The sequence below is a fragment of the Mobula hypostoma genome, chromosome 2 (assembly GCF_963921235.1).
Source record: "Mobula hypostoma chromosome 2, sMobHyp1.1, whole genome shotgun sequence".
In the NCBI taxonomy this organism is placed as follows: Eukaryota; Metazoa; Chordata; class Chondrichthyes; order Myliobatiformes; family Myliobatidae; genus Mobula; species Mobula hypostoma.
In genome coordinates, this window is record NC_086098.1 from 228108448 (window position 1) to 228123689 (window position 15242).

General features: G+C 39.4%; 1 protein-coding gene across 2 annotated transcripts in view; it reads left to right on the top strand.

The window, feature by feature from the left end:
* The window catches only part of gnas (GNAS complex locus), a 353499-nt gene extending 338557 nt beyond the window's left edge, over positions 1-14942 (top strand). For both annotated transcript variants that reach the window (XM_063041591.1, XM_063041592.1), the window contains exons 8-12: positions 1759-1817; positions 8699-8819; positions 11770-11900; positions 13126-13193; positions 14319-14942. In XM_063041591.1, the coding sequence (XP_062897661.1) occupies positions 1759-1817; positions 8699-8819; positions 11770-11900; positions 13126-13193; positions 14319-14465 (526 nt within the window). In that variant the 3' untranslated portion in view covers positions 14466-14942. The remainder of the gene's footprint in view (positions 1-1758; positions 1818-8698; positions 8820-11769; positions 11901-13125; positions 13194-14318) is intronic.
* The last annotated feature ends 300 nt before the right edge of the window (positions 14943-15242 follow it).

Below are 15242 nucleotides of genomic sequence, written 5' to 3' on the forward strand. Positions count from 1 at the left end.
AATTGATGTCTCTAGTTAACGACCATTCTTAATTTTTATTATTCAATTAAACATAGTCAACCTGTATTTAATTCTCTTACTCTTGCTCTATCAGTTCTGTTGCCCAACAGGTCTTTTTATCTCCATTTTTTAAAATTGCTAACCGCTACAATTTGTTGGGGAAAGTGCTGGTATCCAGTCAAAAGTTGTTGTCTGTTCAGTAGATTGCCTGGAAATATCCCCATCAGATTGTAGTTGTATTTGGAAAGTGGATATTTGAGTTAGCACACATCAAAAAAGTAACATCAAATGGGCGAAACCACATAATGTGGTAATTCTTCCACCTAACATTTTAATATTGTGCCTATTATGCCCTGGTTCTACATACTGGATCTTCTAACTAGTTCGTCTTTAAATAGAGACAGACCGACTGTTGAAAGATCCTGAAATATGCACCTGGCAAGCCAGAACAAATGATATTTTAAGTTGCAGTGAATGGGCTTCTTGTTGTATCCTTTATTTAGCAGTCTGCACCCACCATAATAATCTGGATCTGTTGTTCAGAAACTTGGAACAAGAAAGTTTAGTGAACCCTTGAAACACTTGTTGGCATGTAATCTTCAAAATTGTGCCACATTATCACATGGAGATTCATAAGACTGAGCTCCATGGAATATGTATCTTAAAACTGCTGAATCTGAATAATGAAGCTGAATTTAAATTGTTTTTTTGACTATAACAGATCATTGTTTCAATTTTTCATTCTTTGAATGTAGTCTAGCCTTATAAATGCATATTCAGAATGGGGAGAAGGATGGAAAATATAAGAGCTTTCTCTTCTTGAGCCTGCTTTGTATTTATTTAAGATGTTACTAACCACTTCCCTGTTCTATCTCTATTTTTCTTGAGATTCTTGCTACATCCCACTTTATTAATTTCAGTTTTAAATACAGTAACTGACTGAGACTCCTTGGTTTTCTGGAATAAAGAACTCCAAAGGTAACATGTGACATACCACTTATTCTCAGACCTCTGACACCTGAGTCTAGACTTCTCAGTCAGGACGAGTGTTCCTGTTTCTACCCTATTAAGCCTTTTAACAACTTGATACGTTTCATTGAGGTCATCTCTCATTTTTCTAAACTCTAAAAAAGAGATCCAACTTTCTATTTGTCGTGTGACAGATATGCCTCCTCAGGAACCAGTGTGGTGAATCTCTGCTACATTCCTTCCATTGCATGTGGAATTTTACTGGGTTAAGACCAATATTGTACACATTCCACAGCTACTATGGTGGAATTTGAACTTGGATCTCCAAATTGTTGGTCCAGTTTACTGATGTGCCATCACCATAGTTTAGAAGTACTGAATCTAGGCAACAATTGGTATCATGCATATCTTTTACCCACAGCTCAAAAACAGCTGCATCATTTATTCTAGAAGTATTGCTGATTTTGTTTGACTTAGACAATTGCAGTTTAGAGAATAAAACAAAAATTTAAATGTATGCTCTTAAAGGTTTACAGTGTATCTTTAATTCTACGTATGGATAATTCGTGCACTTAAGTATACAAATCCTGAGCTACTGTAATACTAAAAATCAATGATTTGGGCAAATTTGGTAATGTTGACAAGATAGGTTTAATAATTTTTTGTGTTTTATTTTTATTTTCAGTCTTGTCTCAGTTCCTGAATGTGAACAGTCTTCAATGTGAAGAAATTGCTTTTGCAATTTGCCTTGTTGATTGTAAAATTAATTCAATCATTTCCCTTTTGCAGCATGTTTGATGTTGGAGGGCAACGTGACGAGCGCAGAAAATGGATTCAGTGCTTCAATGGTAAGATTTGAAGTGAATTATTTTATGGCAGAATATACCTTGATGAATATATATTACACTTGTATAAGATTGTTTGATCAAATATATCCATCAACTTGGTAACAGGAAAGCAGGCAGCAATCCAAGGAGGAAAGAATGCACAATTATGTTACTAGTTCCAACTTTGCCAGCTTAGTTGCATGGGTTTAACCAGACATTGATTGGGCTTTTGTCCATCTCACTGTTTGGAGGTCTTTTGTCCATCTGTTCACCAGAGATGTTGATGTGGTGAAAATCCAGTTCCTCTTGTTTGCTTCAATAGTTTGCATCCTGGAGTCAAATTGATGGGAGTTTGAAGCAATATGGCTGTTCCCAGTTGTCAAGTAATATGCACCATCAAGTAAAGTAACACAGCTAATGTCTGCAGCATTTTCACTCTGCATTTACTTAGCGTTGCAAATGTTTATTTTAAAAAAAGAGAACATCCTGTTCATAGTACCTACTGTCCTATCCTGATTGACCATCCACAGCTACAAAACCATGAAATGACACTTATTTCTGGTAACTCTTGGTAGTTTAACCATTAATTTAGTTGGTATTAATGCTAATTTGTGTTGACCTATCATTGCCAAACTTGCTGCCAATCCCGGATTGGATAAGTTGTTTAAACCATTTTATAATATGCTACAGCTTGTTATTTGTGTTATTTAATTCCATTGCTTTTTGTGTTTTTTTTTGCATTAATTGTTGCAGAGATAGAAATTAAGCAATCAACGTTTCAGGGGAGTTTAATCTGTGATTATAGATCTCCCTTTATATCATTGGGTTCTCTGAAATGAATCGAAAATGAAGAACTGTTCATTCTTGAAAGATACATCAAGTAGTTCAAGGAACGAACAGTCCAGAAGACAGAGTGAACGTATCAAAACAGAAGCAAACTGGCAAAAAGATCAATGATGTCAGCTGAACAGGAAGTGTTGAGGACATGTAAAATTGCAACAAGGAAAATCTGCTAAAATCTGCAAAATTCTTTGTTCAGTTACCACTTTGTAAACTTTCCATTGATTTGACTTGGCTTACCACTGAGAAAGAATAAGTATCCATAGTCTTCTGTGGATTTAGGGTGTCTCTTTAAATGTAGGCCAGATTGATGCAGGTTTCTTATCTAAAGATTCTAACACAAATCTGGTTTTGTACATATGCTAGGATTGAATTCCATTACTGTATCTTGTACATCAGTTTATTTGTCCCACAATAGTTCCAAACTCTGGCCAACCATTACATCATCTCGAAGTCTTATTCAGTCCTTTACTACCTGTAGATTAAATTGTTCCGCTTTATTATTTCCATCTTCCACAGATGTGAATTTGACCAAAATTCTGAAATTCTAAGTGAAACCAAGCGGCATACAGTAGGTGACAACAAAGTTTTGCTCCGAGATAAGTTCAATGCTTTTTATGATTGCTTTGACCATCAAAGCTTGGAGGCACCTTCACAGACATCCCACCCTGCAAAAACTCATTTCAGGGAGGTAGCACCATCAATTTGCGGGAGACTTCCGGGAGAGGTGGGATGTCTGCAATAGAGTAGCTCCTTAGCAGCTGGCCAGCTAGTTTAAATAACGTTAGCTATGGTAATGAACGAATGACACCTGTTAAACTCACCTCAACATGTCTTTTACAGTCTTAACCCACCATGGGCAATAGAAAAGTCATTGTTGCAAACAGCGCAGCAAGCAACACTGTCATTATTTTGACCCCTATTAGGCAGGGGTACACTTTAGTGCAGTCTGGGGTGATGTACGTTTTATTTTTTTTGGAACACTCTGCAATGACGTGCTCTTGCGCGTTCTCGTTCTCTCTCTCTCTCTCTCTCTCTCTCTCGTCGCTCGCGTGCTCTCAAACGCTCTCGCTTTCTCGCGCATGCGCGCTCTCTCTCGTGGTTGCTCTCGCGCTCTCTCTTGCTTTTCTCTCACTTGCTCTCAAAAAAATTGATTTCCGTGATATTGTATATAATTTGCAGGCATAAGGGAGCCACTATTAATATGCGGGAGACTCCCGGAAGTTCCGGGAGAGGTGGGATGTCTGCCTTCATAAACTCCCACAGCCCAGATGACCCTATGATTTCAGTCTGAGGAAAGCATCCAGCCCAGGCTGGGTATCAAAGACCTGTACGGATCAGCTGGCAGGAGCGTTCACCGATATCTTTAATCTCTTTCTTCAACTGTCTGAGGTGCCCGCCTGCTTCAAGCAGGCTTCAATTGTACCAGTGCCTAAGAAGAATTTAGTAACCTGCTTCAATGACTCTTGTCCAGTAGCACTTACATCCACTCTAATGAAGTACTTTGAGAGTTTGGTAATGAAACACATCAACTCCTGCCTGAGAAGCAACTTGGATACACTCTAACTTACCTACCCTCACAATAGGTCAACAGCAGATTTCACCTCATTGGCTCCTCACTTTGATCCTGGAACATCTGGACAGCAAAGGTGCATACATCAGGATGTTCTTCATTGACTACAGCTTGGCATTCAATACTATAATCCAGGGGTCCCCAACCTTTTTTGCATTGCGGACCGGTTTCATATTGACAATATTCTTGCGGACTGGCCGATCCGGGGGGTGGGGGGGCGCGTGGTTAGGGTTGCCAACGGACAAGAGTAGCAGTCAAATACGTTGGATTTACCCCGAGAAAGACTACAATGACCATGAAGCCTTGCATGGGCACCAGTGCGCATGTGTGACTTACGCATGCGTGCACGTGCCGATTATTTCTCTACAAATCGTTTTTGGCGATTCTGTTCGTTGGGGGGGGGTGTTAATCACGACCGGAATATCGGTGATAAGTGGCTAATACACTCAATTTTGTTTCTAAAAGGGTTTATCTGTTTATCTAACGAATTTAATATTAGACACACAGCGCATATTTTCCTTGCATGAATATAGCGATAAGTCAATTATCAGGGGAGGACAGGGAAGCTTGAAGTAAGTGTTGAATGAACTTCCAGTAGAAGTGGCAGAAGCAGGTTCGATATCATTTAAAGTTAAATTGGATAGGTATATGGACAGGAAAGGAATGGAGGGTTATGGGCTGAGTGCAGGTCGGTGGGGCGAGGTGAGAGCAGCGTTCAGCACGGACTAGAAGGGTAGAGATGGCCTGTTTCCGTGCTGTAATTGTTATATGGTTATATAAGTCAAAAGCATCATAACATTTTAAGTAACGTTTGGATATTAAACACACCACATATTTTCTCCGTGTGAACATATAAAATCATTGCAATGCACCAATGTCGCTGAATCAGTGGGAGCCCTGGGCTCAAGACGGTCCTATCGAGGGGGTGATGAGAGACGGGGTTCCTTATGTCCAATCTATTCCGCAATTTAGTTTTTGTTACATTCATCGCAGAGATATGTTGGAATGGAAGCAACGTTTTCGGTGCTTCCGTGGCTATCTCAGGATATTGAGCCTTGACTTTGATCCAGAATGCAGGTAGAGATGTTATGTCAAACATACTTTTCAGCCCGCCGTCATTTGTAAGCTCGAGGAGTTGATCTCCTTCCCGTGCTGACATGGATGATGCGCGGGTAATGACCTCGCGTGCGTAATGGCTCAACAGTGGGCGAGACAGGGAATGAGGAAAGGTGCAGCTGACTCCTATCGCCAAATCATATCGTTTCCTTGCGGCCCAGTAGCGCATGCTCTGCGGCCCGGTACCAGTCCACGGCCCGGTGGCTGGGGACTGCTGCTATAATCCCCTTAAAACTAATCAATAAATTTCAAATCTTAGGCTTCAATACCACCTTATGCAATTGGATCCTCAATTTCTTCACTTGCAGACCCCAGCCATTTTAGATTGGCAACAACATCTCCACAATCACCATCAATATGGATGAACCACACGGCTGTGTGCTTCGTCTGCTGCTTTACTTGCTTTATATTTTTGACTGTGAGGCTAAGCACAGCTCCAGTGCCATGCTTAAGTGTGCAACAACGCCACTGTCATTGGTGGAGTTAAAGGTGGTGAAGAATCAACATATAGGAGCAAGATTGAAAACCTGGCTCAGTGGTGTCACAACAACCACTTCTCACTCAATGTCAGCAAGACCCAAGGAGATGATTATTGATTGTAGGAGGAGTATCCATCATTAGGCACCCCACCATCTAGGCTTCGCTCTCTTTTCGCTACTGCTATTAGGAAGATGTTACAGGACCCTCAGGACCCACACCACCATGTTCAGAAACAGTTATTATTCATCATCTATCAGGCTCTCCAATGAGAGGGGGTAACTTCACTTATCTCATTACTGAACTGTTCCCATAACCTGTAGACTCGCTTTCAAGGACTCTTCATCTCATGTTGTCAGTATTTATTGCTTATTATTATTTTTTTTTTCCTTTTGTATTTGCACAGTATGCTTTTTTTTTGTACATTGGTTGTCCATCCTGTTGGATGCAGTCTTACATTGATTCTGTTGTGATCCTTGTATTACTGTGATGGTCGGTAAGAAAATTAATCTTGAGGTTGCATAATAATAGATTAAATTCAACTTCATTGTCATTGTGCCGAGTACAGATACAAAGCCAATGAAATGCAGTTAGCATCTAACCAGAAACGCAAGGAGTAGTGTTATTTACAAAATAACTGCGAATAAGAAGTAAGTGCTACAGCACACAGATATAAAAGTACTGAGACAGTACAATACAGATGCAATACTGCTTAGCGCTGTTATCTGAGGTTCAGCAGGGTCACAGCCTCAGGGAAGAAGCTCTTCCTGTGCCTGCTGGTGCGGGAGCGGAGGCTCCTGTAGCACCTACCGGATGGGAGGAGAGTAGAAAGTCCATGGTTAGGGTAAGATGCATCCTTGATAATGCTTTTTGCCCTGCTCAGGCAGCGTTTATGGTAGATGTTCTCAATGGTGGGCAATTGAGTGCCGATAATCCGCTGGGCAGTTTTCACCACATACTGGAGTGCTTTGCGGTCTGATACAGGACAGTTGCCATACTACACTGAGATGCAGTTGGTGAGTATGCTCTCAATGGTACAGCGGTAAAAGTCCGTCAGTATCCTGGGACAAAGGTGAGCTTTCTTGATGCTCTGCAGGAAATAAAGGCGCTGTTGCGCCTTTTTGATCAGGATGGAGGAGTTCAGGGACCAGGTGAGATCCTCGGAAATGTGGACACCAAGGAATTTGAAGCTTGATGCATGCTCCACTACAGCTCCGTTGATGTAGATGGGGACGTGAGTGTGGCTCCTAGCATGCCTGAAGTCCACAATGATCTCCTTGGTCTTCTGGGTGTTAAGGGCCAGATAATTGTCAGCACACCAGCGGCCAGGTGCTGGACCTCATCCTTGTAGGCCGTCTTGTCATCCCCTCTGATCAGGCCAACCACCATGGTGTAGTCTGCGAACTTGATTTATGGAGTTAGAACCGTGTACAGGAACGCAGTCATAGGTGACATATATGTACTTTGATAATTTACTTTGCAATTTGGACTGTTATCCAGGCTCACATAAGGTGCTGTTAAGATATTATCCCATTTTAGGCTGATGATCTGCATTCAAAGCTTTGTGTAGTTTTGTACGTCTGATACTGCTGCAGCCTCCTGAAATACTGTACCATATATGCCCTTCAGGTCTTGTGTTGAAGCCTCATGGGTAACAACCTTGAATCATCTAAGATCTTTTACAGATCTTTTTCTGTAATTCTTTGCATCTTGCCTTCTAGGTTTTCACATTTCTTCCAGCATTTTTAAATTATAGTTGCTTGTCATCTCCTCGTTGTCTCATTAAGACCCAATGCCATTTGTAAAGTTCCATGAGACATTTCGCTGGCTATAAATGCAAGCACACCCTTTTCCTATTCCAGCCCACACAGTCTAGAACTCAAATATTCTGAATGTATCCAATTTCTCTATTCCACTATTTTATCACCCCCAAGGACTATATTCCCCAAGCTAAGTTCTTAGAATGGTCTTTTTTGAGCTCCTCATCTTCTCTTATAATACCCACCTACCCCACATCTGAAACAATTTCCACGCACTCGGAGATGTACATTATTATTAAAATATGCTGATAAAATGTTATAATCCAGTAATTATTAATGACCTGATCCATAATTTGTACTCTACAAATATATATTCATTTGCATTTTTAGTTTCTCCTCTGTTGTCTTTATATTGATTGCAGACCTTTGAAAATCCTTTTTCCTTTATTGCAAATGTTTGATTACTTGGCACTGGCAAAGAACTTTAAAAGTTTGTTGGTAAACCTTGTATCATTTGTAGTGTGTTTAGAATAAGTAAAATAAATTTCCCCCTCCATGTTTTCTATAGAGGCTCTGTGAAATGAGTATAATTTTTTCCCGATTGATTCTTATAACAATATTAACTGAAATGTGTACGGGTAAAAAGGATAGTTCACAGCTGTATGTTCTCCAATATCGTACATATCATTTCAAATAAATTTTATGGCTAAAGCATTAGTTCTTGCCATATAGAGAATTGCTTCAATGCTTCTCTCTCAACTTTAACTTCTGATTGTTACTCAGAATTCCAAATTATCTGCCGTCCATTTTATAATACTTCAGCGTCGCTTTCTATTTTCTCCATATTTTGACTTTCCTATTGAACTTCCATTATCCCACTGCCTCTACATTTCTAAATTTCACTTTAAAAATTTCAAAAATTTTCCTGATGATATATAAGCTGTTTCTGTTGACAGTGATTCTGCCACATAGCCTGCAGTATTGCTATAGTTGCCAAAACCATTGGTACTTTGTGAGTCCGTAATGAAATAATGAATTATTTCTGTTTAGTACCATTTTGTGTTATTTTGTTGCTATTGTATTCCAATAATTTTGATTTCTTTGATTAATTCGGTCTGATTCTAATTTGTTTTCAGATGTCACTGCTATCATATTTGTGGTGGCTAGCAGTAGCTATAACATGGTTATAAGAGAGGACAATCAGACCAATCGCCTCCAAGAAGCTCTCAATCTGTTCAAAAGCATCTGGAACAACAGGTAAATTTGCAGTTCCTTCAATATTTACATTTACTGAGACCTTGAAACAAGAATGATCTATTTCATTTCATTGCTGACTCTGTAATTTTGTTTTATCCTAATTTGTTCTTTGTTAACTGTAATCTGATTTTTAAAAAAATGTTAACACTTCCATTTGATCCAACAGCCAGTCAGTGTTAAATTCCAGGTTTTCACTACCCTTCATGTTTAAAAGTCTACATTGATTTAACTCCTGAATGCCTTGGCTATAATACTAAGATTGAATTAAAACCTCTCTCGAATTGCAACTGTTAAAAATGGTGCTCACATTTTTGTTGAGCGATGCACAATTTTCTCAAGTCTGTCAAAGTATCTGAAGAGATAATGGTGAAGCAGAGATGCACGATTTACATATGGACCTTCTAGTTGCCTTTATTGCTGTCCCTTAACACTGATATAGCTCTATAAATTGCAGGCAGTGGAAACAACGTGACAGATTAATCAGTGTTAACAGCCAATGTCAATCAAGTGCAAAGTACCTTCAAGGTACAGCTGCGAGAAACAGTAATGGTTTTCTGTATTAATTATTCATAAATCGTGGTCTGGTCTTCATCTAAGTCACAGCAATAGACAAGCACAATCTGTCTAAACTAATAAAACACAAACAATTATACTATTTCTCATTAATACTGAGTACACCATTTAAACAATCGCAGTCTAGGTTCAAAAAACATACATGGACCTCTGAAGTAATGCCTTCTGCAAAAGCTATTGGAGTCAGGTGTTCCAATCAATGAGATGAGATTGGAGGTGTGGGTTGTAGAGGTGCCTTACCCTATATATTTTTAAAAAAAGACACACAGTGTCAGGTTACTGGCTCGGAAAGATCTGTTTATGTGCACCATGCTTCAAACAAAACAACTTTCAGAGGACCTTAGAAGAAGAATTGTAGAGATGCATGAAGCTGGAAAAGGCTATAAAAGCATTTCTAAAGACCTGGGTGTTTCATCAGTAAGAGAAATTGTCTACAAATGGAGAAAAGTCAGTACTGTTGCTGTTCTCCCTAGGAGTGGGCATCCTGCAAAGATCACACCAAGAGCACAACGTGCAATGCTGAAGAAGGTGAAAAAGAACCTATGAATCCTCCCGGGAGGGGGGAGAAGATGGCGGTGCGACGACAGTGCGCGGCTACTTCGGTGATGATGTCTGCTATTTGTCAAGTAGGGGATCGTGCACACTCCTGATTTGATGGAGAGAGACGTGAGAGCACAGCGGAACATCTGGAAAACTCCTGAAATGACTGCTTTGCTACCGCTGTTACTGTGTGGTAACCAGAATCCCCGGAGCTGAAGGCCTCGAAATCCTCGGCTTTGTGTGTTTCAGCGGCCGGGGAGAGGTCGAAGGCGCTCGGCAGAGGATGGCGCTTGGGAGGCTGTATTGGAGAGGCTGCTCGGAAGCTCGGAGTTTTCGGATGGATGGACTCAGGGTCGACTGGGGTCAGCTGCTTCCAAGGTATTGGCAAGTTGACGGTGCCTGGAGGTTTATGGCAGGGAGTTTCTCCCTTTTGCCGCCTGCTATCGGGGGAGTTGATCGACTCAGGACTTGGAGAACTTTTTTTTACTGTGCCCATGGTCTATTCTTTATCAAATTACGGTATTGCTTTGCACTGCTGTAACTATATGTTATAATTATGTGGTTTTGTCACTGTTGGTCTTTGGTCTGTCTTGTTTTCTGTGTGATCACTCCAGAGAAACATTATATCATTTCTTAATGCATATATGCATTTCTAAATGACAATAAAAGAGGACTGAGTGTCTTTCTGCAAAAGACCTGCAGAAATCTCTAGAACCTGTTAAAGTCTCTGTTCATGTGTTCACTATAAGAAAAATACTGAGCAAGAATGGTGTTCATGGAAGGACACCATGGAGGAAACCACTGCTCTCAAAAAAAAATATTGCTGCATGTCTCAAGTTTGCAAAAGACCAGCGGAATGTTCTACAACGTTTCTGGGACAATGTTCTGTGGACAGCTGAGACAGAGGTTGGACTTCTTGGCAGAAATGCACATTGCTATGTTTGGAGGAGAAAGGGCACTGGACACCACCAAAACCTCTTCCCAACTGTGAAGTATGGTGGAAGGAGCATCATGGCTTAGGGCTATTTTGCTGCTTCAGGACCTGACTGCTTGCAATCATTAAGGGAACAATGAATTCAAAATTGTATCGAGACATTTTACAGGAGAATGTCAGGGTAGCAGTCTGTCACCTGAAGCTTGATAAAAGTTAGATAATGCAACAAGACAATGATTCAAAAGGCAAGTAAATCAACAACAGAATAGTTTAAAAAGAAGAAAATTCACGTTTTGAAATGGCTGAGTCAAAGTTCCGACCTTAATCCTATAGAAATGTTGTGGAAGGACCTGAAGCAAGCAGTTCATACAAGGAATCCCACCAACATCCCAGAGTTGAAGTAGTTTTGTAAGGGGGAATGGCTGAAAATTCCTCCAAGCCCATGTGCAGAACTGATCAGCACCTATAGGAAATGTTTGGTGAAGGCTATTGCTTCTAAAGGAGGTCATACCAGCTATTAAATACAGGGGTTTGCATACTTTTTTCAGCCTTCACTGTGAAAGATTAAACAATGTTCAACAAAGACATGAAAGGTACAATGCTTTGTGTGTTATTAGTTTCGGCAGATAGTGTTTGTCTATTATTGTGACTTTGAAAATCAGCCCACATTTTATCTGTAATTAATGCAGAAAACCAGGTAATTGAAAAGGGTTCACAAATTTTTCTTGAAATTGTGCACAGGAAGTGAAACAAAGGTTGAAAAATTACTTTATTAGTAAAAATAAAGCAGTGAATTTGGCTAAGTCCAAGTTCTATATCTATCACAATTTGAATACATGAATGAAACTGAAGATTTCTTTCTGTAGAACGTTAATTGTTGAATGAATTTTTATTTAAATCTAGGTGGCTGCGGACCATTTCTGTAATTCTCTTCCTCAATAAGCAGGATTTGCTGGCAGAGAAAGTGCTGGCAGGGAAATCTAAAATAGAGGACTACTTTCCTGAGTATGCTCGCTACACTACACCAGATGATGGTAAGCGTTTCAGTTTAAAAACTTAAACTGTTTCTCTTTCTCCAGAAGTTCTGTGTGTACATGATATTTTTACTCTCTCTATGCAAGAGTTCCTTTGTAATCATCCAAGGACTTTCCCACATAAAAGACTTAGTTTATTAATTTTTTTTAGTAATATTTTAGTTGTTGCTTTCTAATTAATAGTTAATGCTGAGTGCATTGCCATGTGGGAAGAACAAGCTGCCTAATGAGCAGTCTCCCCTTCCTTTCCATCTAAAGAAACAACTGAAACCTTTACAACAGGAATTCTGCAGATGCTGGAAATTCAAGCAACACACATCAAAGTTGCTGGTGAACACAGCAGGCCAGACAGCATCTCTAGGAAGAGGTACAGTCGACGTTTCAGGCCGAGACCCTTCGTCAGGACTAACTGAAGGAAGAGTTATCTCTTACTAACTGGAGTTCCTCCAGCAGCTCTTTTTTTTTGCTCCATTTCTCTACATCTGCAGTCTTTTTTTTTCCTGATTTGTAGCTCTATGGCTTCTTGCCTGTCGATGCTGTAAACACAAAAAAAGTATGCAGAAGACACCTGGGAAAGCTGAAAATACAGACCTAATTGAATCTGATATCTTGGCTTGTGTACCCAGCTCTTTTAAAATTTACTTTAAATAGCAAGGCTTATCACAGTTTGGAAACAAAGTTTGAGTTGTTTGGGAAACTGAAATTTCTCAGTGGTCCAAGCTGAGAAGACACTATGGAAATTAACACTGGAGTGTTACAAAAATAGATGTATACAGACATAAAATTTTAAAATAGATTCTGTAATTTAATCTTCAAACATCCTTTATATTGTTAAACCCTAACCACAGTTTGAGGTAATGCTCTAAAAATGTGTTTTTAAAGAGAACGTCAAAATGTGTATTTTCAACTAAACATTTTTTAAACTGTAGGAATATAACTATTTTTAAAGTGTGGATGTCATTTAGATTTAAACAGTTCAGAGAAATGACCAAGAGAGTGGAACTGTTATTTTCTACCCAGTACAAAATCTGCTGAGAACTGGTGCCTGACTCACCAGCCTGGCTTCTTTAAGACTAAAGATCCCTGATTCAAATTTCCTTCTGTTCCACAGCCCTTCAGTTGAGTATATGGAGATCGTCTGCTTATATAAGTTACTACAATGTGACTAAAACCAGTTGGTACTCACCTCTATGTCCTCTATTTGTTATTGCCTTATTTATAACAGCCTCACCGGAACCGGATGAAGATCCAAGGGTCACAAGGGCCAAGTACTTCATAAGAGATGAGTTCCTGGTAAATATGTACATTAATGATAAATTTTCTAGGATACATTATGGGTTGTAATATTTGATATTATATTCAGATACAAATCCATTCTGATGCTCTCTTTCGCTCTTCGTTTTGATCCCTGTTGCTCTGTACAATCTTATAACTATCTCCTCATTCCTCTAACTTTCTGTGCTTCTGATATGGAATTGCATAATACTTGAATCACAGAAGGTCATTTGCTCCAAATCTATGCCAACTCTCTTATTTCAAGTACTTTTCCAATCTTCTACTCTGTCTGTACTCTTCATAACATCAATCCCTTGCACAAGCTTCAAGTAATTATATTTGCTGTCTAGATGCTGTTCTTGCAAATTATTTTCTTAAACATCTCTACCTACTCTAGCAAATGTACCTTAATTTTTTAAGTACTCTGTCACTGCAACATGTATATCTTGTTCAACTTTTCAGTGGGTCTGTATGATGTCATGCTTAAAAATTTTCTGTCATAAAAGTAGTTCATACATATATTGTATTCTTCAAACAAAAACAAGATCATAGCACTATCAGTGGCTGGCATAAATGGCAGTATAAATTCTGATGAGCAGGCAACGAGCAACAACTTCATGAACTTTGTCTAAATGCTGGTATTATACTCTTTAAGAGGTTTTTCAGGGATCCTCCGCATTAATTTTTAGAAAAGAATAGGCAGAAAAATCCACAGTTCAGTGTCCTTCATTTGATAATATTTAATATGTGATGATTCATTTTCATTGTCTATTATCCAAAGCATTTATTAATAAAGGGATTAATAAGCACAGGTTAAATTAAGACATCAGCTGAAAGTGTTATCATTCCAGGAAATACAATCAATAGAATCAAATAATAGACCCAAAAAGAACTCAGTATTACTGAGCAAATGGAACTTCGCAAATCTCTGCAGTCTACTGATGGAATGCAGTTTTAAAGTTGCTGTGGGAAGCTACAGGAAGGCATCACAATGATACATGTGTACAAAAAGTTGCTAGATGACCATATAGTTATAGCATGTTAAAATAACTACTGGATGAGTGGTGTTTGTCACAACCTCTTAGAAAACATGACTGATGTAAAGTAGCTTGTAACTTAACAGTCTTTTTTTTTGCCTTGCAGAGAATCAGCACAGCAAGCGGTGATGGAAGGCATTACTGCTATCCTCATTTCACATGTGCAGTGGATACTGAGAATATCCGCAGGGTGTTTAATGACTGTCGGGACATTATTCAACGTATGCACCTTCGTCAGTATGAGTTATTGTGATGGCAAGCACTTGTCTCTGTGTCTTGGACTCTTTATTTCTCATTTGACTTGCCCACACAGGGTGGAAGAGAACTGGTGCAGTCTCTCTTTGAATGCACCCCTCCACTTTTGTCCCTGCTGGCCTCTGTCCCTTGGACAGTATAAGGTGGCATCACCTAAATGGCCATGTCTGTGTGGGTTTCCCTACTACTTTAATGAAACCCCAAAAGCCCTAAACAAGGAGTACTTGAAGGATTTTAAAACAACAAATAAAATCTACACACAATTTGGGAAACGACTTTTCCAAGGTAATCAGCGCTGTTGTGGGCTCACATAAACCCATAATATCAAACATGTATCCATTCACAGCAACAAGAAATGTGAAGGTACCAAGTCCACGATGAAGACTAGACCTACTGTGATGTTAACCAGGTCTGACAAGGTGTGGAACGGAGATGCTGAATTCCTACAGATTTGAACAGTGCAAAAAAAAAGAAATCTGCTTTAAAACCCCACTACATTTTAGAGGGGTATTTTTAAGAAAAAGTCTTTGGCAGTCCTTGGATCTAGATTTTGGTGAACTGCTTTTGGGCTGTGATTGTAGAAAGAATTAACCACACACACTCTTTTAGTTCTCCACAGGTGAACCTTTCGGCTTTGTTCATTATCTTTCACCCAATGATGTCCCATTCCTGCTCCCTCTGGCATCCCTAAATCCCTGCCACACTATTTCCTTGTTCCTCCACTTTCCTTGTTTATCTCCCTGCTGGATTATTATTCTTGTACAGACTGTAAAAT